Source organism: Hippichthys cyanospilos, chromosome 1, assembly GCF_059441005.1.
Source record: "Hippichthys cyanospilos isolate Australia breed blue-spotted pipefish chromosome 1, RoL_Hcya_1.0, whole genome shotgun sequence".
NCBI classification, from domain to species: Eukaryota; Metazoa; Chordata; class Actinopteri; order Syngnathiformes; family Syngnathidae; genus Hippichthys; species Hippichthys cyanospilos.
This window is the reverse complement of record NC_142369.1, coordinates 35844474-35870338: the sequence shown is the minus strand read 5'-3', so window position 1 is coordinate 35870338 and position 25865 is coordinate 35844474. Positions and strand designations below refer to the sequence as shown.

General features: G+C 39.1%; 1 protein-coding gene across 1 annotated transcript in view; it reads left to right on the top strand.

Moving 5' to 3' along the window:
* Positions 1–25865, top strand: part of gtf2h2 (general transcription factor IIH, polypeptide 2) — a 61433-nt gene that overhangs the window by 18972 nt on the left and 16596 nt on the right. Inside the window, exons 8-12 of the mRNA XM_088413603.1 lie at positions 11562–11667; positions 11765–11855; positions 18816–19014; positions 20631–20694; positions 22053–22156. Coding sequence (XP_088269729.1) covers positions 11562–11667; positions 11765–11855; positions 18816–19014; positions 20631–20694; positions 22053–22156 — 564 coding nt within the window. The remainder of the gene's footprint in view (positions 1–11561; positions 11668–11764; positions 11856–18815; positions 19015–20630; positions 20695–22052; positions 22157–25865) is intronic.

Here is a 25865-nt window from a genome sequence, read left to right as displayed (position 1 = left end):
AACTGATGGGTCACCATTTTGTTTATTTTTTTCCTTAGCTGTGTGACCACAGAGTAAGAAATAAACTACAAACAAACAGGAAATGCAATCAATAATACACAAAGAGTGGGGCTCAAAATGTAGAAAAAATGTTCTCATATTACATTGTCAGTCATAAAACTGAATTACAAAAGCTATTAATTTCAAGGAAAATACCTGGCACAAACAAAAATGTGAACAAGCTCAACGTATACAAGGCAGCACTATATAACATGATGAAGATAAAAATTAATATTAGGCTGCATGTTATTGTCGGAGAAATCTCTAAAAGAAGACTAGGACAAGCCTAGCTGCTAAGCAGCAAAAAGAGTAACTCAGACCAGCCAAGATTGACTTTTCTATACCATGGAATAGGGAAAAAGCTTGGACGAATGAACTCGTACGTTCTCCAACGCTAATTCAACGCCCAAGCACCCCTGCCTGGTTTTTATTAATTCAGCAAAGCATTGCACATTACAAGACATAACAAAAAGAGCCCGTCAGGCACCACCAACAGCTGGCCCAAGGTCCCAGCTCACACTTTCCTGCGTCAACAGCTTTATCTAAGGTCTGGGGCGAGTTGAACTCGGACTGCACACATGGATAGCAATGCACACTATTCTAGACAAGAAATAAGCACATAATGATAACAACCTAATATAGGATTTCCTTCACATATCCCCCCTGATTATCATTATTAAGCTGCCTGCCTGGTTTTTATTAATTCAGCAAAGCATTGCACATTACAAGACATAACAAAAAGAGCCAGTCGGGCGCCACCAACAGCTAGGCCAAGGTCCCAGCTCACACTTTCCTGCATCAACAGCTTTATCCAAGGACTGGGGCGAGTTGAACTCGGACTGCACACATGGATAGCAATGCACACTATTCTAGACAAGAAATAAGCACATAATGATAACAACCTAATATATGATTTCCTTCACATATCCCCCCTGATTATCATTATTAAAACACATCAAACGATGTCAAAAGCTATCGCTTGAGTGGGAAGAAAACTACCCAAAAACCCAGTGGGAAAAAGGTAGAAAGCCTTCCCAAGCAAGAGCTTGTTACAAAAGAAAAAAGAAAAAGCAAAAGCTAAAGCTTTTTTTGGTCCAATACATGTATATACACATCACAAACCATATCAACATCTTTTGTCTAAAATCTTTTCCGTAGGTGCATCTTGAATGGTTCAGAAAGTTGTTGAATCGTCGTCAGAGTCGGGGGCAGAGTCAACAGGTTGTTAGTCAGTCATGGGCACGGTCACTTGCGCTGCTAACCCCAACAGCATCCATGATTTTGGTGGCACAGATCTTACACAAGGGCACACCGCAGGTTATGCAGAGACATGACAGCAAGAGAATACAGATGATGACAGAAGCAATGGCTTCAGCCACGCCCTTCCAATTGCCAAAGAAGTCCTGCAACCACTGCAGGAAGAGGTTGAGCTTCAACTCCCTCCATACTTAAGAGTCCTCAGTCTGCACTCCCTGAGCAGTGTCAGTGTCTCAGACAACGAGCCATTAGAAAAAGTGTGTAAAGGAATAAATGCGCAACATTCACCTGATGGCAAAAGCTTGCACACACCACCCTTTTGCCTAAGTCATGTCTGTTTTGAATAGTCATGAATGAAGTAGCATGGAGTTGTGAGGCTGTGTGCATAGAAGTTGCCTCTGTGAAATCAGTCAACATGCATACTTTATGATTGAAAGAATTTAGCAACTTGGTGTGTTTGTACACAGTCACTGTAAATAGATCACCAATTATGGCAAATGCGAAACCGCTGCATTTGCTTTGTCAATCAATTTGTCTTTGTCAGGAATGCTCCAGAGCATGCTAATCGCATTAAAAATAGATTGAAGTTTGTCTGGTGATTGGGACTGGTGGTTTGTCAGTGTTGCGTTTAGACCGAACTCATGACGCTGGTGGGCAACCGCTGTCTCTCAGAGGTAGGCGTTGTAGGCGCCGCCCACCACCAAGCAGCATGCTGCTGGGAGGAGTGCTGGCGGACAGGCCATTCTCCTGAGAGGAGTGTGTTTACCACAAAAATCCTTTCTCCCACTGTGGTCTTTCGTTGGGGCACCGTCCGTGCACTCGGGGGTGCTGATCCTCACTTCGAGGGACTGGCGTCGCTAGGCCCGTCAACAAGGGGGTCGAAGGATATTGCACTGCGACTGGTGGATCCACCCGTCGCGTCCTTCAACTTTCACCGCAGTTGGTGTCGCTGCGATCATCTGGAACGGGCCATCCATGCATTCACTGTCCCAACGAGGTCGTCAGCACCTTGAGGAACACCTGGTCTCCGATCTGGACCCGGGTTTTCTGTGGGATAAACACACTGGCCAGTCATTGTGCTTATGCATCTCCCTTGTGCCAAACAGTCTTTTCATGTAGACTGGGATAGAGCATCCACTTGGTGGCTGATCGGGGTTTAAATCCGGTAGTCTGTATGGTCTTCCATACACTATTTCAAATGGTGATAAGGTTTTTTCTTCAGCGGAACAATTCTCGTTCCTGTGGCCACAATAGGAATGCAATCTGGTCGCTGTCTCTTTATCACTTGCATTGTTTTTATGCGTATGGCATTGACTCTCCCATTTGTTCTTTCAACAAGCCCTTCTGATAGTCAACAGTTCTCTAACTTTTGTAACAGCTTTATTCACAAAATGTAATCAATTGTCACTTGTAATTACTCTCGGAATGCCAAATGTCAGTATGATTCGATCACACAATGCTTTGACAACTGTTTGTGGATCACAATGCGCTGTTGGGAATAAGTCAACCCACTTTAAGAATGCATCTAATATGACGAAACAATATTGCTTTCCTAATGCCTTATTTGATTCAATGTCATCCATATATATCATATGAAATGCTTCGGGTGGTTCTAGAAATTTGCCTCTATGTGGTCACAGATAAACTTGCGCATTATTGCAAAAACAAATATCACAACATTTACAAAAACAAAACATTTTTGAGTATAAAAATTGAACCCATATGCAACTGATCATACATATTCCCCCCTGTTGACACATGGCAAAGCTCATGTGTCAACTTTGCTGCTCATTCAAATCAAAATTTTAGTAACCATGGTTTTCTAACTGCCAATCTACTTTTTTCTTCAACATCTTGTTATGCTCCTTTATTTAGCCATTATTGCTGCTCCAGTTTGGGAGCTGATGTCTTCCTTGATATCAAGATGGTCTGTGTGTCTTGTTCATCATGTAGTGTGTTAACGCGGCTGTCTTGTGCCGAAAAGGGTCTTGCTGCCGTGGCCACGGTCTTGCCTGGTTGTCAACTCCGCCTCTGAAAACCTCAGGTGTCTGGGTTTAAGAATATGGTGGTAAACTCAGGTACAAATTGTTAGTGTCTGTTTTCTACCGTTAATTTGGGTTTCCTGTCTGGCTGTGTTAGTTGCCGACAGGTTTAGTGGCTGCGGTCAAATCATCATCTGCTTTCCTTATTTTCTCACCCACTTTCCTTACTCGTTTCTGTTTGGCGCTATCAACTAAAGCCTTGCATTTAAACCACTGTTAATCATCACTGTTTTCACTCTTTTCTCTGTCCTTCAATTACAACTTTCTCAACACTTTCTCCAATCCACCACAGTCGTCTACATCTCCTGAAAATCGTATTGGATTTTCCATTTTCCACATACTTGGTATTTTCTACTTCTGCCAAACGTACATTTTCTTTCAATTCCTCTACATTGTAACAGCATTCCTTTTCCCATTCCGCCTCCTTGGGCCGAGTTACGACCTCGGAGGACTTACTTTTGTTCCTCATGATTGACTATGTTTCCTTTGTTACGGGAAAAATGCTAAGTGCCTGGTGTCGTGTCGGATACCGAGCTTCTACCTCAAAAGGCGGATATCCCCAGGTGTTTATACTCACGACCGTTTCACCAGTTTTAGATTTCCCGCCACTCAGGACATTCACTCCACTTTCGTTCCACACTCATATATCACAGAAATGATCAGTAACTGTGCACCGGATGTTAAACTTTCTCTTTTTTTAAGTCAGGCCGTTCGTTTAAAGTCCGATGGACTGGTCTTTTAAGGTCCAATGGACCGTTCAGTCTCGTCAGACTGAATGGTAAATGGACTTTCACTTATATAGCGCTTTTCTACCTTGGGTACTCAAAGCGCTTTACACTGACTAGTCATTTACCTACTGATGACGCAGCATCAGGAGCAATTGGAGGTTCAGTGTCTTGCTCAAGGACACTTTGACATGGTCTTGACTCTTGATGGTCGGGGGATCGAACCCACAGCCTCTCAGCTGGGAGACGACCACTCTACCACCGAGCCATGCCAGCCCCAACTGAACCCGTCAAGACGTTCGTTTAAGGTCCGATGGACCGTTCGTTTAAGGTCCGATGGACCATGCCGTTTAAAGTCCAATGGACTGTTCAGACTGAACCTGCCAGACTTGTCAGGCTGACCTTTACTGTTCGTTTAAGGTCCGATGAACCGTTCGTTTAAAGTCCGGTGGACTGTTCGTTTAAGGTCCGATAGACCGGGCAGACTGATCTTTTGTTCTTGCAATCTCTCCGCTGGTCGAGTCACTCTGGTTTGTTGGTTAGTGTTTGTGTTCCTCCGGTGAGCGGTGTCCCGACGTCTGGCCTCGTGGAAAGGAGGGCTTCCAGAATCCAAGATTCCAACGGTGCACCGATTGGTTCAGTCGTCGTCAATCGTCCATCGAAGAGAAGGCTCGAAAGTACCATGTTAGAATGTCAGAGAAATCTTTAAAAGAAGACTAGGACAAGCCTAGCTGCTAAGCAGCAAAAAGAGTAACTCAGACCAGCCAAGATTGACTTTTCTATACCATGGAAAAGGGAAAAAGCTTGGACGTTCTCCAACGCTAATTCAACGCCCAAGCACCCCTGCCTAGTTTTTATTAATTCAGCAAAGCATTGCACATTACAAGACATAACAAAAAGAGCCGTCGGGCACCACCAACAGCTGGCCCAAGGTCCCAGCTCACACTTTCCTGCATCAACAGCTTTATCTAAGGTCTGGGGCAAGTTGAACTCGGACTGCACACATGGATAGCAATGCACACTATTCTAGACAAGAAATAAGCACATAATGATAACAACCTAATATATGATTTCCTTCACAGTTATCCACAGTCACAAGTTGTTGGATCAATAAACAAACTAATTTTGGGCATATTATTATACATCAACATTCTTACAAAGAAAGTATTACTTACATACAGTGGGCCAGATTTAAAAGAAACAAAACATCGTGTGCGTCACCGACTGACTGATCTCCAAACCACACCAACCTTTCTCACTACAAAATCTAATATCAAGAGCCGCCAGAGGTGGTGCCAAAAAACAAAGATCAAGCCATGCGAAGCGCAAATTAATGAACTGATAAATTAAATCAGTTCCAAAACATTATTATTATTATTATTATTATTATTATTATTATTATTATTATTATTATTGGGTGAGGCCCACGCGGCCCCGTACCAGTTGATTCAAGAACTGGTATCGGGCTGCCGACTGCTGATTGGGGACCACTGCTCTATTGGAATAAAACAGACAAGTTGAAAGTCACAAACAAAAAAATATATAGAACGATAAACCCAACATAATAAGCACCTCGTTCCCTTCTCAACCAGGTGCTAGACAGTTGTTTGCTAAATTAAATGCTAACATTTGGGTTAGCCTAAATTTTGATTGACGCATGTTCCTTCAGCTGGAGTTGGCGGGTTCTTCTGAATGTATGTCAGTTATTTGAGTCAGTCGCTGACAAATTACAACACTTTCTTTTCTTAGCGCCTTCAAAACTAAAGCACGAGCAATATTATGGTGTGAAAAAATATAAATTACATCCGCAAAAACAATAGCAACGTCATTTACACAGCTAATCGGAGCTAGTAAAAGTACATTGATTGCTCCAGTGACAGTAGATTGCTTGTTGTGGTCACCCAAAAGAGCAAACGAGATCGCGTCACACAAACTTGAACGAGAGGTCGACCTATAACAGTGATATTTAATTGCAGTAATGTAAATAATATGAAAAATAATGACCGTACATTGTTTCCAAAGAAATTCACCTTCTCCCTTTGAGGTCCATGTTGATGCTTCACATTGCTTTCAGAAGTAAGAATATTTGCGCATTGTAACGTTACAATGCTAGGTGCTAGGCACGAGGAAGTTTGCGGAGGAGGACTGAGTCAGTATTGAGCACAAGTTTGAGTTGCAACCAACAGCAGCTTGAGACAACACGCTTGTTCGTCGTTCTATTTTCTAAGTTGCAGTGCTATTCTTTGCATTCTTTACACAAGTAAGAATTTTTGCGTATTTTAACGATCATTTTGAGGCATGAGGACTGAAATACAGTGATCCCTCGCTACTTCGCACCTCGCCTAGCACACCCTTAGTGCATCGCAGATTTTTTAAAAATTTAGAATAAAAATTATATTGTGGAGCACGCTATAAAGATTTCCCGCGTGCCAGACAGACAAAGTAACTATAAATACACATGACACGGACACTCCTCGGACGTCCAACTACTACAGTGCATATATTTACTTAAATCTTAAATTATTAAACGTTATACCACGCCTATGAGACACGTGATCATTTCCCGGTGTGACCATGGGCGGTGGGGCGGCAGTAGAGGGCAGAAGTAGCCTAATTCCGCCCCACCTTCAATGGTCGCACCGGGACACGATCACGTGTCTTGTACGCATGTCGAGAGTAGCGCTTCAAGTCACACACACACACATGCACTCGCACACACACATACACGCATGATTTAAGACACAGACAGAAACGGAGAAATGTACAGATTTGGAAATCTGACTTTTACCTACATTTCTTTTGTAATGAATTGGAACTTCAAATGTATATTCTGATTGCTATCATGCTTGCTACGAGGCTTCAATTTAAATCAGTGGTTCTTAACCTGGGTTCGATCGAACCCTAGGGGTTCGGTGGAGCCTCCGCCGCAGAGGTCCACCCCTCAGTCTAGTCTGCAGTTCGTGGGCACAGTCATTGAAAGCGTCCTGCTCTGAGATTTCCTACCAGTCCACATTGAGGTCGCTGGTTTATGCAGCAGAGTGAGACCTCGCAATCAGTCTTAGAGAGGGCTGTATATGTGGCTGAGAGAGACTCCCTACAGGTCTGCTTTGAGAGCGCTGGATAAGCAGCAGAGTGAGACCTCCTTCTCAGTCGGGACCACACACCGGAATTAGCCCGTTATCTCCCGAGCGCTGATCCAGGCAAATAAGCTTCTGCGGCCGGCAATCTAAAGGGTCGATCGCCGTATGGACTCACGACGTGGCGGCGGGGAACTGGTACTTTTACCCACGTTGATGACACGTTGAAAAACGGCTGTAAAAGAGTGGACGCGCTGCCAGCGTATCACTTCATTTCGTGCACCAGTAAAAAAAATATATACAGTCGGCCCCCGGTTTACGAACACCCTGATTTACGAACAATTCGCCTAACGAGCGTGGATCACGGAGATTTTTGTCCCCCACTTACGAACAAACCTTTCGCCTTACGAGCAATCCGACATGCCGGCCATTGAGTATGTAAATATATTCTCGCTTAACTGTGTCAACATAACTAGCAATTGCGTCATCTAAATCATCAGTAGATACTTGTGGCAGTAACGTGAACGCTATTGGTCTTACAACGTCACAGTGACTATCTCACTCATGGTGTTTAAATATATTACCATTTAAGTGTAGTGTTTGTACAGCTAAAGGGAAAAACAGCTGACATGAAATTAAATGTGCCGATTGCAGGACAAAGAATTGTCATTGGTTTAAATGTGTTTTCTTTTTAAATTAATTGTCTATACATTCCAACCGTTTAAAAAAAAAGTGCGAATAAGTATCAGTCAGTCACGGAGATGCCAATATGCTATTGGTCGATTAAGGTCACCCGGTCTCACTCACGGAGATGCTATTGGCCGGCGTCACACGTCAATCACAGAAATGCCGATATGCTATTGGCCAAACGCCTTTATCTAGCTTGATGGCACAGGATGGAAGGAAGGAGAGAAAATGAGTGAAAAACGGAAGGGAGGAATGTTGTGAAGACTTTGCAAACTTTATCTGTTAGACATAGCTTCTAAAATTACTTGTAGTGATAAAGGAAGAAGTAAGAGGATGATGTTTTAGCTTCTCCGTGATTTACACCTTGACTGAAAGAGTCACTGTGACATTGTAAGAGCAATAGCATATCTACGTCGCCGTGTTGACGATGCGCGTTAGTCTCTGCTCTCCTCCGCCTCCGTCTTAATTCCTTTGTAAATGTTATTTAATGTAACTGTACAGTAGATTATGTCTCTCAATTTTAAAATGTGTATAAAGTCGTGATTTATTTTACCTAAAGTTTTTGCACGCGTTGCACGCATTCACGAATTAACATGGGTTTGGATTGCCCGTTATACGAGCAGTTCGAGTTACGAGCGTAGCCGCTGAACGGATTAAGTTCGTAACCCGGGGGCCCACTGTATATATATTTTTTTTTTTTTTTACTAAAGAAGGGTTCGATGAATGAGCATATGAAACTGGTGGGGTTCGGTGCCTCCAACAAGGTTAAGAACTACTGATTTAAATACACTTCTGGGCGCTCTGAGCTCTCTGTCCTACCACAAATAACCGCATATATAACTTTCATTGTTAGGCACGAGGAAGCCTGTGCAGGAGTCTGTTGTTATCCAGCACTTGATGAGTTGCTGACAGGAGCTTGGGAGGACCTGCTTGTTAACGTTTTTTTTTTTCAATAAAAGAAGTAATGGACAGAACCAAGACTGAGTGGACCCTTTAATACTTGCAAGGGCATTACTGTATTATCGACAGTAGACTAATGGGTTTGATCCTATAATTATTTTTTTCAATACTTTACAGAGGCCGGGTTAAACCCTCTTTCTATTTCGCTCTCTCTCTATTTCTCTCTCTCTCTCTCTCTCTCTCTCTGTCTATGCTGGAGTAGTTGAAGCCTTAAAAATGGCATTTTAGAATAAATGACTACCATCTGTAGAGTATGAATACTTCTTGGTCATCCTGTTGGTTTTTTTCTTTAGGGTAGATCCAGTCTCTTCAAAGTTATTAATCCAACATTTCATTGCATTTTTTAATTTCAGTTTTATTGCATTTTTTTAATTTCAGTTTTATTGCATTTTATTGTGTGTTTTGATGGAACATCACCATTAAGGCCTTAGTTGTAAAATCGTCAGAATTCCCTTTGTAAAACTGTCAAACTCACCGTTTTTATAAAATATTTTTATGGCTAAAACCGTAAAGTGTCCCAATAAAATGGCGAAGTGTATATATATATATATATATATATATATATAAATATATATATATATATATATATATATATATATATATATATATATATATATATATATATATATATATATATATATATATATATATATAAAGCAGTGGCTGAAACAAATAGAAGAAGCGCAAGTCAAGTAGAATGGCGGGAAGCACAAAGACGTGCTTTACTAAAATTAAATATAACAGTAATACGACAAAGTTGCAAATGCATCTCATTCAATATCATGGTGAACTACTGTCCCAACGAAAATAAGGGCCTGGAACTAGCATGGCATCACAGAGAATCTTTTCTACCGCTGGAGATTTAATCTCTGCTCAGAGGTGTGCCCTTACATCTGAGCATGCTGATGAGTTAGTGTTCCTCAAGAAGAATATGCCTTGATGTGTCCACTGTCCAGTTTACATGTAAAAACACAGTTCATGTATCCAGCCGTACAATGTTGTTTTGTAATGTTCATCCAGTGTTGTTTTGTAATGTTCATGCACTTATGCAGTGTTTAGAAGACCAGAAGGCAGTGAGTTGCACTTTTTTGGCAATTTTTGCTTTGAATATATGCATTTTGTCATGTTTGGAATTGGATAAATGCATTTTGTCCATGAATAAATGCAATTTGGCATATTTGATAACAGATTTCCTTATTATGGGTATTCTTTCATATTCAGTCATATGTATTGTGATGTGTTGTTGATGAAATATCTTCCAATATATTGAATATCGCCAATATCGTGGGCGACATATTGCCACAGAATTTAATCGTGAGGTATCTGTATTGTCCCACCCCTTATATATATATATATATATATATATATATATATATATATATATATATATATATATATATATACAGTGATCCCTCCTACTTCGCGGTTAATGGGGGCTGTCGACCCCCCGCAGAGTCTGAAACCCGCAAAGTAGGGTATCAGTCCCTAGATTTCTATGTACGCCCTAATATAGCCGCAGTAACCATAATCTTTTTTTTTTGCATTTTTTGCTTCTTTTATTTCCTTTCTCCTATTATTTAACATTACATTATCCTTATTAACATTATTATATATTTATTAAATAACTAATATCTAGTTTGTTGAGAATTTGTTCTCAGGACTGGTTATCTGCACCAAGACTCCGGTGAAAGAGTACGCAAGTCATCACGTTGAACTTCACATTTATTTTGGCTCATGTATGGTGTATCATGTAGTATCTGTTGAATAATAAATCAACAACAATCTTAAAGTCAGCCAACTAACATGTAAACACTTTATGAATTTACTGTATTTTTAGCCGACATTAGCGGGTTAGCAACAACTAACATCAACTACTAACTATAAAGTGCAACCTCTCTACACAAACGAACACATAAACAGAATAAACACTCATCGCTTACTAAACATAGGCAGTAGCGTGCGTTATCAACATAAATGATAATAAACTATAAATATGAGCTTACGTTGTCATTCACTACGTCACCGTAACGAGCCGAATGACGCACAGAGAATGTTAAACAGGAAAGAAACTGAAATGCAACGCGACCTGACAAATTAAAAGCATACATTTCAAAATAAGATAAAAAATGTCACGAACTCTAACGCTTGAAGAATTCTTAACATAGTTATTAACTAATATTATTTTGTTATTTGATTAATACAGGACTGTATAATGTACTTTTTTGCTTTTTTCAATTTTTATACATTTTTGCACATTTTTTAAATGATTTTTTACTTTGAAATATTTTTTATTTTTCATGGAAAAAAACGCAAAGTTCTGAGACCGCGATATCTGAGACCGCGAAGTAGGAGGATCACTGTATATATATATATATATATATATATATATATATATATATATATATATATATATATATATATAATGTGTGTGTGTGTGTGTGTGTGTGTGTGTGTTTGTATTTATACACTCACATACTGTTATTTTATTCAAAAGGGTTAACTGTTCACTTACTGTAAAGTGTATAAGGTTTAATCATTTCAGATTTAAGTAAATTTGTGTACTGCAGTAATATTTGTCTTAAATAAGCGAGAAAAAAGTTACTACCAATATTTTTGGACATGACTTAAAAGAAACATTGTACCTGGGTTAAGCAAATATTGTAAATATTGTTGGGATAAACTGTCATTTAGAAAATCGAAAAGTCTAGAGGCAAAACATATCTTTGTCTAAGGATAGCTGGGTATCATAATTTCTATCTTTTATCAATAAACAGGAAACCCAAAGAAGCACATTGCTGTTCTAAAGAAAGCAGTGGACATGGTGTGTCTAGGAGAACCATCCTTGTACAATTCCCTGAACTTAGCATTACAGACCCTGAAGTAGGTTACGTGTCTCTGTGTGTATGACTGATCATTTCTTGTGATATTATTTTCTAAAATAAAAGTCTTTACTTTTGTTTTGTTTTTTTAAATGAAGACACATGCCTGGCCACTCAAGTCGGGAGATTTTGATCATCCTCAGCAGCCTCACCACATGCGACCCAACCAACATCTACGAGATGATCCAGGTGATATACAGTACCATTTACTTTTGATATTTTTTGTCTTCAGTTACTGCCAGCTCAGGACCAGTTTAGAACTTTGCTTTCATAGTAAAGGGTTGGGTTTATTTGTGTAGTCACTTCATATGACTCCAGAGCCTAACTCAAGTAGAAAACCATGAGATATGGAGTAAGACTGGAGCCAAGTATAAAAGTAAAGTACCCTCCATTTTTCAGAAACTCTTAATGGTTATGGACACTTGGCATGTCTGGTTAAAAACACAAGTTTTATATTAAGCTTAAGATACACAAAAAAATCAATTTGGACCCCAGGTTTATGAAGTCCCTGCCTTATGTTTTTTTCACCTTATGACATGGTCCACGACTTTTTTTTTTTTTTAATCCCCTCTTTACGCCATTTCTTTTGCCTCATGACACATCCAACAAGGCAGTCAGTGTGCGCTGATACATCTGTACAGTAATCCCTCGCTGTATCATGGTTCATCTTTCAAGGGTTCGCTGCTTCACGGATTTTTTACATTGTGGATATTTTTTACAGCGCATTGTGCTTTGAATCCTGATTGGCCCAGGGGCTTTACTATTGCCTCAAAATAAAATATTGACGTTGTACTGTATTGGTTTTTCACTTCGTCTCTCCTGTGTCTCTCCTGCGCCCGTGTGTGCTCAGCTCAGCTCACACATTACAAACGTGCTAGTAAGCACATTGATTGACAGCTTGGTCTCTTTGAGCCAATCCCGTGACTCGTAGGCGTGCCGAGAGAAAACACACATGTCTGTGTGCCTACCGAGAGCAACGGAGAAATGCACAGGTTTGGAAATCTGACTTTTACCTAGATATCTTTTGTAATAAATTGAAATTTCAAGTGTATAGTTATGATATAAGAGGCTTCACTTTAATTCGATGTCCGGGCATATCTGTTTATAAAAATCTTCTTGCTCAGAAAAAGAAAGAGCTCAACAACTACTCATAACAATGTGCAGGTTCAGGACGAAGAGGCATAGCTGGGACTGTGAAATACGCGAGTGACAATGTTTCCAACTTTGTATTACTATATTAAACAAATTTGGGGCAGACAGGTTTTGATTTTTGGTTTTATTCTATAGTTACGTATTGCATTGTAAAATAATAAAAAAATAAATAAATAAAGCTGGCTACTTCACGGATTTCACTTTGCGCGTGTTATTTTTGGAACGTAACCCCCGCGATAAACGAGGGATTACTGTACACGTCTCACCGCTTACTACAATGCTGGTCTGCTATTGGTTGGCGTCACGACTCCCTAAGATACTGGTCTACTACTGGTCACGGGGTCACAAAGATGGCTGCCTAAAGATTTGATCTCATTTGAGAGTGCTTTCAATATGGTACATGTATTGTGCATTGTAGTGCTTAATTCCAACTTGCAATGAAATCTAACCTGTGTCGCTGAACAGCCTTTACTTCATCACCTGTCCACTTGCTTCTCCTCTTCCCAGCCATCAACAAAAACAAATACAAAAAAGACAATCTGAACAAAAAAATGAATACTAATGTAATAACATGTTTAAAAATTCAAAAAGAAAAAAAAATCAATTAAATTACATAGACACCAAAATATATACAGATATATATAGATACATCAATGAATTTATTTGATCCTGATTTGGTTTACTGTTTTTGTTTTTGTTGTTGAAAAACGACATGTCGTCCAGAGTTGAGGCAGAAATATTGTTCATGTTGTAGAGGCAGAAGTGTCTTCTAGGCAAATGACGGCGGTTGAGGCAGAAGTGCCTTCCATGTTGTCCAGAGTGGTTGATGCACATATATGACTGGTCAGTCTTGTACCTTTGAAAATTTACCATGAACTAATCTGACTTTACGCCTTTGTTTTCTTATATGTGACAAACGCTTTAATTTCTCTGCTCCAGACCTAATTGGATTTGAAATGTTTTTTTTTGTTTGTTTCCAGCTCTTCTGCTATCATGTTGAGTGCTATCATAGTCTCTCATTTACAGTCATTTCTAAAGACTAAAATGATCAAGTAACAATTCACTGTCTCTGGTATCAGAACTTGAGAACACAGTGTCCCCTCGCCATGTCGCGCTTCATCTTTCGCAACCTCAGTGCCTTGCGCTTTTATTTCCATTAAAAAAATAAATAAATAAACGATATTGCGGAGACGTGCTGTGAAGATCATAGATAGTTGACTGAAAACACATGTCATGTGCTCTCCAACAAGACATGTGATTGGCTCCCTGTGCAACATTTACCATGCAACATGAGTGCAGCAGTGGATTTAAACTCTTGCGCTCATTAGTCAGTGCCGTGCCTGGAGCCAATCATGTGTCTTGTATGAGTGCCCGTGAGTTCATTGATTGATTGTTTTGCCAGTCATGTCCAAGTTACTGTAGCACCCCAAGCAGCTCTCTCCAAGTGAACATTTACACCCGAGTGAGAACGCAGAATGAGTACGGTGAGGACGATAGGGAGCTTTGGGAAGATGTAACAAGTTGTTATAATAAACTGGAATTTCCAGTGTAAACTCTGCTTCCCTATTATCATGTTTGATAATACATTCTACAAGCTCCACTCTAGGTCGACGTGAGAGGGCCATTTTGAAGGGATAACAGTACAGTTACTGTAAAAGGTTTAATAACTAAAGATTTATGGAGTAAGATTGCTGTCAAAAAGACGAATGTGTTTAACAAGGCATATGAGTATGACTCTAAATTGTCTTAAGTTTGAATTGGTTTTATATGAGTATGACTCTAAATTGTGTTATTTTTATGATTTGAAAATAATTTCCCTCATGAATCTATCATTATCAAATTGACGAATTAAAACATTATTCATTCAATCAATTTCCCTGGATTCCCTCATTCTAGTCATCTTTCCTGCGTTCTACTCATCTGAAAATGACCCAATACTTTTGGGGGCACTCTGTGTATTTTACTGAGCATACCTAGAATACCTAGGGCACTATTTTCTTGAAAATCTCAAAAACAACCACACATGAAATGTGTGCTATAAGATCTATATGATGTTCGAAGATGAGAAATGCAGCTACATTTGTAGGTAAATTTGTGTTCTCAGAATGCTCTTAGAAACACTTATACAGAGATTTATTGTCATGAGGCTGAAAGAGCGTTTTAATTTTGCTTTGGATTGAAAACTCACCGACTCAAATTCAGCATAATTTGTCTCTCTCCCTCAAGTAGCTTTTTCTTGGCCTCATTAATGCACAATGCAGTTATATTCAGACAAAAATGCCATCGGAACAAACTTCTCCTATTGTTGTCAAATAAGGCTACAAACTGCAAAGTGACATGTACTGATTTGAGGAATTTGCAATTGACAGTGTTCTTTGACAATATCGAGGCATGAACGTGGACACTAGTTGTGCTCAGTCATGCCCTAAAATTGTATATGTCTGAAAGACTAGTGTGTTTCAGGTGACATGGTGTCAGGGTTATCTTTAAAAGTAGACTAAGACAAGCCCAGCTGCTAAGCAGCAAAATAGTGACTCAGACCAACCAAGATTGACTTTTCTTTGCCGGCAAAGGGTAAGCTTGGCGTACATTCTCATGCGTTGCCAACAGTGTTCGCCGCTCAAGCGTCCCCGCCTGCTTTTTATTCATTCAGCAAAGCATTGCACATTACAAGACATAATGAAAAGAGCCAGCCGGGCGCCACCAACAGTTGGGCCAAGGTCCCAGCTCACACTTTCCTGCGTCAACAGCTTTAAGGACTGTGGCAAGATGAACTAAGACTGCATATATGGATAGCAATGCATATATAGATTGCAATGCACCATATAACACATAACGATGCAACACATAATGATAAAAACCTAATATATGATTCCTTTCACACATGGTTTTGTCTAAATATAAAAAGCCATACTGAAGACTTTCTGACATATGCATTTGAAGACATGACAACTGAAAACATGTAGAATCCATGTTACTGACCTCTAACTTCTCCTGTTGTTGTCAAACAATGCTGCAAAATGCAAAGTGATATATAACAAATTTGATGTTAGCGTTAGGGCATTTTACTGTGTTCTTTGACAACATCTAGTCACTAACGTGGACTCTAGTAGTGCCCAGTCATGTCCTGATATCGTATGTGTCTGAAAGACTTAAGTGTGTTTCAGATGCCATGGTTTTTGTCTGAACATAACTTTGAAAAGTGTCTGTTCCCCTATATTGCTGTTGTCAGAGCTGTACTTGACACTTCTCACAAGAAGGAATATGCGAACGGGAACACACACTCTTCAGGGTTTTGTCCAGACAAAATAATTTCAACTGGAATACACTGAAGACTTTCTGACTCATACAATATGCCATGATGCCTGAAAGCATTCAGTGATCATATGACTGACTGCTGATTCCTACAGTTGTTAAAGAAAGATGTAAACACTAAATTGATATATACTGATGAAATGAAATACATTTTGGAAGGTTAAGGTGGATCTTTCAATCTCTTCTTGGTCTTCACGAGCTTCAGTCAGGATCTCAGCAGTTCGTGTCTACAACATAGCTACAACACTTTGTCAGGAATAGTTTGTACCGTGAATCTGTCCAGTTAATAAAATAAAACTATTTTCTCTGGTGCGTCATTTAGCGGAGGAATGGAGTTCAGTATACTACCCTCTATACAGCTCTGACAACCAGCAATACAGTGACATTAGAACACACAGTCATTAGAATTATGTTGAGACAAAAATCATGTCACCTGTAACACACTCAAGACTTTCTGACATATGTAATATGAGGACATGATGACTAAATACAAGCAGAATCTACGTTACTGTTATTGTTGTCAAACAAAGCTATAAACTGCAGTGATGTTTGCTGATTTGATGAGTATGTATTTTACAGTGTTCTTTGACAGCATCTAGTCACTAATGTGGAGTCGTGCCCAGTCGTCATTTCCTGATATTGTATGTGTCTAAAAGACTTAAGTGTGTTTCAAGTGCAATAGTTTTTGTCTGAACATAACTCTGGAAAGTGTCTGTTCTGATGTCCCTATATTGCTGCTGTCAGCGCTGTACTGTACAGTATACTCCTCAAGAAGAAGGAATACGGGAACATCAGAACTCACACTCGTCAGGGTTATATCCACATAAAAATAATTTCAACTGAAACACACGGAAGACTTTCTGACTCATGCAATACAAGGACATGACGCCTGAAAACTTTCAAGGATCTTATGACTGACTTCTGATTTCTACTGTTGTTGTCAAAGAAAGAAGCAAATACATATTGATGTGTACTAATAAAATGAAAAAAGCCGTTGGAAGGATAAGGTGGATCTTTCAATTCTTTCAAGGTCTTCCCGAGCTTCAGTCAGGATTTCAGCAGCTCGTGTTCACAACATAGCATCAACACTGTCAGGAATAGGTTGATTTTGAAAAAAAAAAATGACAGCTCGACAGTAAAGGAAGGTGGAGGGGCCCTGAAAAATAATGAATGATGGACCTGCAAAAAAAAAAAAAAGGAAAGTAAACTGTCCACCTCTGGAAATTCAGTCCTGTGATGAGACAACTCTGACAATACATTTATACATTTATACATTTATAGGACACTGAACACACACTCTACGCTTACGTATGTTCATTCATTATGTTCAGTCACCCAAAACACCCAAAACACTGATGTCTGACTGAAATAATGTTTTTTAGAACGTCCTACAACTCAATATTTCACTTGAATGATAATTTGTTGAGCAAGATGAGCACATAATATATATTTTGTCTAATACCATATGCTATAATTTTGATGTTACCATTGCTCGCCATGGCCACTTAGTCTCCATAGTTATGAGTAATTTTAGTCCCTGTTTGGATGTTCTCAATCGCAAATAAGCGAAGATGCGGTTAACCCTGGATTATCATCTTTTTCATTTTGCAGTTCGGGTTTTTGTGAGCATCATTCACCAGTCGACCTAATGAGCCATCTTCATGGGAGGATTCAGTGCTGAAATCAAACGAAGAAATAAATGTTTCATTATTAAAACAATAATGCTGTAAAGAAACATTTAGTCTTTTCATAGGCCTTGACTTACCGCAATGCGCTACTATTCCATTCAAAATCAAACAGGAAAGAATTTTGCTTCTCTGTATACTTTTTCTGCTTCTTGTCTCGTTCATAGTGTGAAACTAACTCCCCATGAAGGATCCATTTTCAATTGCTTCACAGGCAAAATACACCATGTCCTAGGACACAAAAGATCACACTTAAGAGATCAGATCTGTACATGATCAAACATGATAACACTGGAGAGTTTCACTTGAAATACCATTTTATTATAAAAGAAATCTAGGGAAGAGATTTCCAACGGTCTGGTGCATGTCGTCTGCTCCTCTCTGCATGTTGTCAACAACGTGGGCTAGGGTGTGTTTAATGAGTTACATGGCATGTCTCTGTGGAGTTGCAATCCACTCCTGCCCTGACTCCTGCTTTTATACCCACAGGTACTGTTAGTCATCAAAAACACCCACAGCAAAGGCACACACATTGTCAAGGCAGTAGCCACACGCACACTGTCGAGGCAGAAACACAATGGAGCAGACATTCACCAGATAGTTGGAAATCTCTTACCTAAATTTCTTTTAAAATACATTGTTTTTTTAAGTGTAAACTTTCCAATGTTATCATGTTTGATCATGAACAGATTTGACTTTAATTCAACGTCTGGGCCGCTGCTAATATCACTGCAGCTGTGTGAGACTTCAAAGGAAAGGGGTTACTGCTCACTTACTATACACTGTATAAGGTTTAATCATTTAAGATTTAAGTAAATTTGTGCACTGCAGGTTTTTTTTTATCTTAAATAATATGTATAGCATGAAGACTTTTCACATTATATAGGGACCTACTTTGCAGGTTTCACTTTTCGCGGGGGGATTCCGGTCCCCATTAATTGCGAAAAATTAGGGATTAGTGTATATTTTTTTTAATTGCTTTTTCTTCCTTTGTCAGACCATGAAGTCAATGAAAGTGCGGGTGTCTGTAATTGGCCTGTCTGCGGAGGTTCGTGTGTGTACCATGTTGACTCGGGAGACTGGTGGGTCATACCATGTCATCTTGGATGAAAGCCATTTCAAAGAACTGCTCCTCACGTTGCATGTGAAACCTCCCCCTGCCAGCTCCTCGTCTGAATGCTCTTTAATACGTATGGGTCAGTATGCTGATGATTATCTTTTTTTATAATCAGTCTTGTCTGTCTGTTGTAAATGACATTATGTAGTCCCAACTAAGCAATCACCGATAACTAATGTGGACAATATGTTCACTATATCTCCATTTTCTTCAAAATGATTTTTATTTGCGAAGAACTAAGAGGTCAGTTACTAAAATAAATGCAAAGAACTAAGAGGTCAGTTACTAAAATAAAACATTGTGTAATCTGAAAATCTGAACACAGTTGTACATTAACAGTAGCCTACATGACTGTGTCAAACCCCTCCCAAAGTTGACTGGTGCTTATCTGACTCCCAAGTGTACAAATTTCCAAAAGACCCATCCATATTCTTCCATTTGTCCGGGGTGGGACCATGATAGCAGCAGCTTAAGGAGAAGCCTAAACTTCCTCTTGTGGTCTCCTGAAAAGGCCTATTCTTTAGTGTATTTGCAAAAAACAGATTTATTATAAAGCGGTCACCAAATCAGACACCCTCGATGCCTTGGATGCAGGTAAAACATCTGTCAGAAAATGCTAAAATGCACAAAATTGGTGACAAGGGGCAACCTTAGCACTAGGCCTATTATGATAGTTACTGTATATTGACGTATCACTTGATGAACTAATTTAATACACTATCTGAAGAACTGAAGTGCCCAAAAAGGAATGCGTATCATGTCAGGAGCAGAATTCAAACCCAGAAGCTGACAGTACATGGAAATGGCAAAGCTGAAAGTGTCTGCAAAACTAGCCAGTAAAATGGTGAGGAAGACTGGATGCAGAACTCCAAAAAGAGAAGGGCCTGCCTGACATTTAACTGAAGGAGATTCCAAAGGAAAAGGCCAGCCACAGAAAAAGCTTAATCCTCTTTGAGGTGCAGCTTAATCCTCAGCACCTCCACTAAGCTTCTGGTCTGCAGACCTGACACTCGGGCCAGGGCTGTGGACTGGATGAGTTCAGCGAGGTAACTTGGGGCAAAACAATTTAACCATTTGTAAAATAAGGACACAAAGCTGTCTTGAAAATAACCTTGAGCAAAAAGATGATGGTATTGAAATTAAAGCTCTAAAATAGATTTTAAAATCTTTTTTGCTAAACCACCATTTTTCTACTTTTTACATTATGGTTCGCCTTTTTGACCCACATCTAGCCCAATAGACTGCTCGTGTCCTCCCTTGAGCGATATCACATAAAACACTATGTGAAATTAACATATAATAACATGTTAGCCATGTTATTCATGGTAGTTAGCCATAGGAGCAAAATCATATTGATATTAAAGCCCACAAAGCAGGAAATGGACAATGTGATATGCTGCTGCAGGAGAGTAGACCTCACATATGATACACAATGAAAGCTGCATTTGCCCATTAAGGCAGATGACACTGGAGTGGAAAAAAAAATACTGGTTTTGACAGATTTGGATAGTTTTTAAATAACAGTTTCTTTTAAAATCGTAATACATTGCAAAGCCATTTTTTAGCCCATGCCTAGTTAAGCCCAGTGACAAATGATACAGTATCTACTCAATTGCAAAGTATGTTTTGATGTTTTTTTTCCTTTGATGTCCTGAATATTTTTTTGTAACCACAATATTTTATTTCTACAATAAGGCTTTCCCCAGCATACCATCAGCTCACTGACAGACCAGAATGCCAAACCTTCTTTCAGCATGGCGTAAGTAAACCGCTTGAAACAAGAGTACCAAAGAGAGCGTGACGACATTCATTTATTTTAATGAAACATTTAGGTGTCCTAATTTAGGATCTGCGCCTTTAATGACCAATGTAGTTGAAAACTTTGTACAGTGGTACCTCGAGATACAAAAGTCCCAGTATATTACAAACTCAATAAACAAAACAACATCCAAGGAATTTTTGACCCATAATACAAAAAAAAAAAATAAAATTGGGATATAAATTATTTTTCAAAATTTGTGAACCGCCAACTGTAGATTCATTTCTGTTCTGCTCTCCCATGGTTAGGTCCTGCCCTGATGCTAGTCGTTTAGCTTCCTGTGATGGGAAAGTCTAATTTTGGAACCTTGCAAAGACGTTTTTTTATGCAGTGGGTCATCTGTGTTTTGGTCCGAGTGTGAAGAAATATCTTGTAGAGAACCGATTTCCCCTGGAATGTCTGCTGGTGCTGGATAAAGAACGCGCTCACCCTCTGTCTTCAAGGATATCCTCGAAGAATTTTCAGTCATCAAGGTTGTCTACTATCCAACAAACACTACCCTCTCCTCCAGCCCATGGACCAGCAAGTGATTCTGAAGCTGTATGGAATCATTATCCGCCATTTACTCTATTGTTTTATGGCATTTAGGTCGTACTGTATTGCTTTGTGCCGGTTGCTCTCCTCCTTGGCTAATACTTTCAAATGTTCACTTACTTGAAAGGTAAACGTCCATATCTATGTACCGTATTTTCCGCACTATAAGGCACACTGGATCATAAGGGGCACCCTCAGTTAATGACATTTTATTTTTTTTTCCATATATAAGGCGCACCGGATTATAAGGCGCACCCTCAATTAATGACATATTTCTAAACTTTTTAAATCACAATATAGTAATACTCAAAGTAATAAGAATAATAACTCAAATAATAACTAAACTCTCAATAGCATAATAACTCAATTTCAGTATGACCAACCTTGGTCAACTTTAAACACAAAAGAAACAGATAAAGCTTACTTTTATCAGTTCATTCCCCATCTACGGATTCCAATCGCAATATTGATCCATATATAAGGCGCACCTGATTATAAGGCGCACCATCAGCTTTTTTTTAAAAAAATAAGGCTTTTAGGTGTGCCTTATAGTGCGGAAAATACGGTACTTTGTTTTTGCTTGGAACCAATCAGATAACTTACATTAAAAAAAAACACTAAACAACAGCCATCCAGGAACGAGTTAATTTCGAATCTCTAGGTACCACTGTACCTGCGTGTGGCCGTCATAGGCAATTATAGAGTACTAGTTAACCCACCTTTTTAACCAGGTTTTTTTTTTCTGCCCATTGTTTGTCTTAAAGTTTGTTAGATGGCACCAATGATCCAGTACTCTCTCTGGGAGGATACTTATGTCCGCAGTGCGATGCTAAGTACATGGAGCTTCCAGTGGAATGTAAAGTCTGTGGTATGTTTGGTTGGAGGTGTAAGACCAAGTGTGCAGATGTAACTTTAACACTGAGACAATAACAATGCTTATATTAATGCCAAGCATTATAAAATCACAGTGGAATATCTTAAGTCAAACAAAAGTATTGCTAGACTTAAGGGCTTGCGTATGCCTACTGTTCTCAGTCAGCGTTGAACGTTTATGGTTATTATTAGTGTCTTTTCAATACTGGTTTCAGAAGAAGTGTAAAATGGTGTTACAGTGTTCCCTTGCTACTTTGCATTTCATCTATCATGTCCTCAGTTGACTGTGTATGCACATGCTACGGGCACTCTTCCCACGTCAACCTATAATGGAGCCCATCGCTGACCAAACATGAAAACAGGGAAGCAGAGTTTATACTTGAAATTCCAATTTATTTCAACTGTATTTGTAAAAATTTCCCAACACTTTCTTTACACTGTCTGTGATCAATCACACAAGTGATATGTGTGTACAAGCAAATGATGAGGGTTAGGGGGATTTTGAAGCACACTCTGAAGCACCATGCAAAGCAAAAGGCAGAAAGGGAATAGACAAAACGGCCAAACGTGTGCCCAAGCATCCTGTCTCCGGGGACTAGAGTCCTCCATCAGAGAAAATCAGAGAGGGCAGTGGATTGAATACCTTGAGCAATGCTCATTTTACCTGGGTCCCCAGGACTTGCAATTCTAAAAAGATGTGTCCCAACAGAAATGTTTGTAGTCCCAAAAATCTAACAGATGGGGGTGGAGGTTAAAAAGAATCTTTATACCAGAACCTTTGTAGGGATCTATTAGTGATATCCCAATAACCAGTAATGTAAATTCAATCAAATATATTAAAATTATGTCTTGCTTCAGAATATCACCAAACAATCTGGACTGTGTCAATTTGTGTCACACACTTCTCTCTGGCAGGGAAGATTAAAATGACCCAAGCAGGATAGACATGGGTCAGTAACTATATGACAAGATTTTTTTTTTAGCTGGTTGGCCTAGAAGTTGAATGAGACTTGCGGGTTAGCCGCTGTCTGTCAAGCCACTCTCATTTCGCCAAACGGCTACACAAACGTAAGCATAAGGAAGCCAGACAATGCTTCAAAATGAAATGTGAGATCAAGTAATGAATGAAACAAACGGCAACTGGATGCTTTTATTTTTAAGTTACTCCCAGATGCAAGGTTGCCACAACAATCTACTTTAAACAACAATCTAATTTAAACAACATGTCTATCATCCATAGACTTTAAAATTACTTGACTGGTAATGGGGCCCTGAGCCTATTTTCAGTAACTTAAAATTAGAATATTTTCAAACCCAAACCAGCTAGCAACCTAAACCAAAACAGGTATCTATTTTAGGCATATATGAGTCTCCATGAGAAACAGCATTAACAAATTGTGTCATTCCATAATAAAATCCTGAATACCGTATTATAAGACCGTATACCAGATTATAAGGCGCGCCATCAATGAATGGCCGAGTTTCTAAAAAAATGCCATACATAAGGCACACATAGGCGCACATAGAGTTGAAACCATATTAATGGGGTTGCATTATGCATCCCCTAGATAGAGTTGTGTTATGCAGCCACTGGACGGAGCTTTACGAAAGGGAATGTATTAAAAACTATCAGCAAAAACATCAAACTTTATTAATAGAATCTAAACTTTATTCGTACAATATAAGCGTTGTAAGGATGTTATACTAAGAAATATTTGTTATTAAAAAAATCACAAAACAGAGAATGCATTATTGGTAATTGCTATTTAACTACTAAACAGGAGCCGCAGAGCGCAGAATAGATCCAGATCAAGCCATGCACTTGTGAATGCTGCGCCGCAATACATTTGATTTTCCCCTCGGCATGCACTATATATTTTTGACCAGCTATTTCGTTATGGAGCACAAAGAAGTTACAAATAAATGAAAGTCAGGGAAATTTAAATGACAAACATGCAATGGTAAGAGTTTGCAGCCAAGCGCGGGTGAAGGATTGACGCTGCTGTTTTTTTAATTTTTTCCTCTGCATGGATCAAATATTTTCAACCCACTATTTCTTTGGAGCACAAATAAGTTACGAATAAACGAAAGTCAGGGAAATTTAAACAACAAACATGCAACGGTATGAGTTTGGAGCCAAGCGCGGGTGAAGGTGTGGCACCGCTGTCTTTTTAATTTTTTTTCCTCTGCTTGCTTTATATGATTTTGACCTGCGAGGATATGGAGCACAAAAGTTACGAATAAACGAAAGTCAGGGAAATTCAAACGACAAACATGAGTGTTAATTAATATATTAATAAAATTAACATTAACAAGTTAATTAATTATGCTGGGCCGTGTAGGCTTTAATACCCTTGGGCCAGGTCGGTTTGAACTGGATTCTTTTAGGCATAAACTATAGTTTATGCAATCAGCACATGATTTGATCCATATATAAGGCGCACCAGATTATAAGGCGCATTGTCAGCTTTTTTAAAAAAATCAGGCTTTTGGGTGCGCCTTTTAGTGTGGACAATATGGTAATTATTTTTTTATATTAGTATAACTGCCACGATTGGGCATGGGGTCTTGAGGAGGTGTGGGACGTGGGAACCAATAAGAATGCAGGACAGACTGGGATGAGGCTCAAATGAGGTTGATTTAATAACAAACGAAGGCAGGGTTGGAAAGAACCAAAAAATACAGTACAACAAAAAAGTAAAGTACAACAAAAATGCTAAACTCAAACTTACTGGGGCAACAAGGGAAGGATGGGTTCAGGGCAGCGCGAGGCAAGACAGCGGAGGGAAGACGTACAATGACCCGACAAAACACTGGGGCTTAAATACTCACAGAACTAATTAAGACGCAAGACACCTGGGAACAACAAGGGGCGGGGGAAAACTGACTGGTGGAAACAATAAGCTGGAACACACGGGTGACATATGAGGCTAATTACAGTGACGACAGATGCAGGGGAAACACAGAGAACCTAACTGATACTACACAAACTAAATCCCACAAAAAAGACAGTAACAATAACTAACAAAACTTAAAATGGCTACAAAATCTCAGATTTTACGCCAGATGCACAAAAATCACCAAATGCAGAGATAATCATCTATAGTTCCAGGAGCAATGGCAATATTTAACATATTTTATAAGTTTTTGTCCAAAATAGTTTCTTAAAATTTTTTTATTGAGTGCAATTTTGACTTTTTAACAGCAAATAAATCACTCAGTTTTCACACCAGAAACATCTTAAGATTCAAGATTTAAGAGGTTTATTGTCATATGTATAGTTGTACCATACAATGAAATCCTATTTTTTTCACTTCCCTGAGCAGTAAACTACATTCCATAATTGAGCAATAAATAAAGCAATAAATAGCAATAAACAACAGACAATGGTGATCATAACATAGTGCAAAATATCATGTAGTGCAAAAAAAAAAAAATTACTCAACAGAAGCAAAATGTTCATTTTCCTACATTCACTAATGCAAGTATATATAATATATAATAATACAAATCACAAATTACAGTGGGTCCCCCCATTTACAAGATTAATCCATTCTGTGGATGGGATCGTAACGCAAATTCGCCGTATGACGGGCAATCCAAACCTATGTTAATTAGTGAATGCGTGCAACGCGTGCAAAAACCTTAGGTAAAAACATCACGACTTTAAACACATATTGAAAGTTAGTAACATAATCTATTGT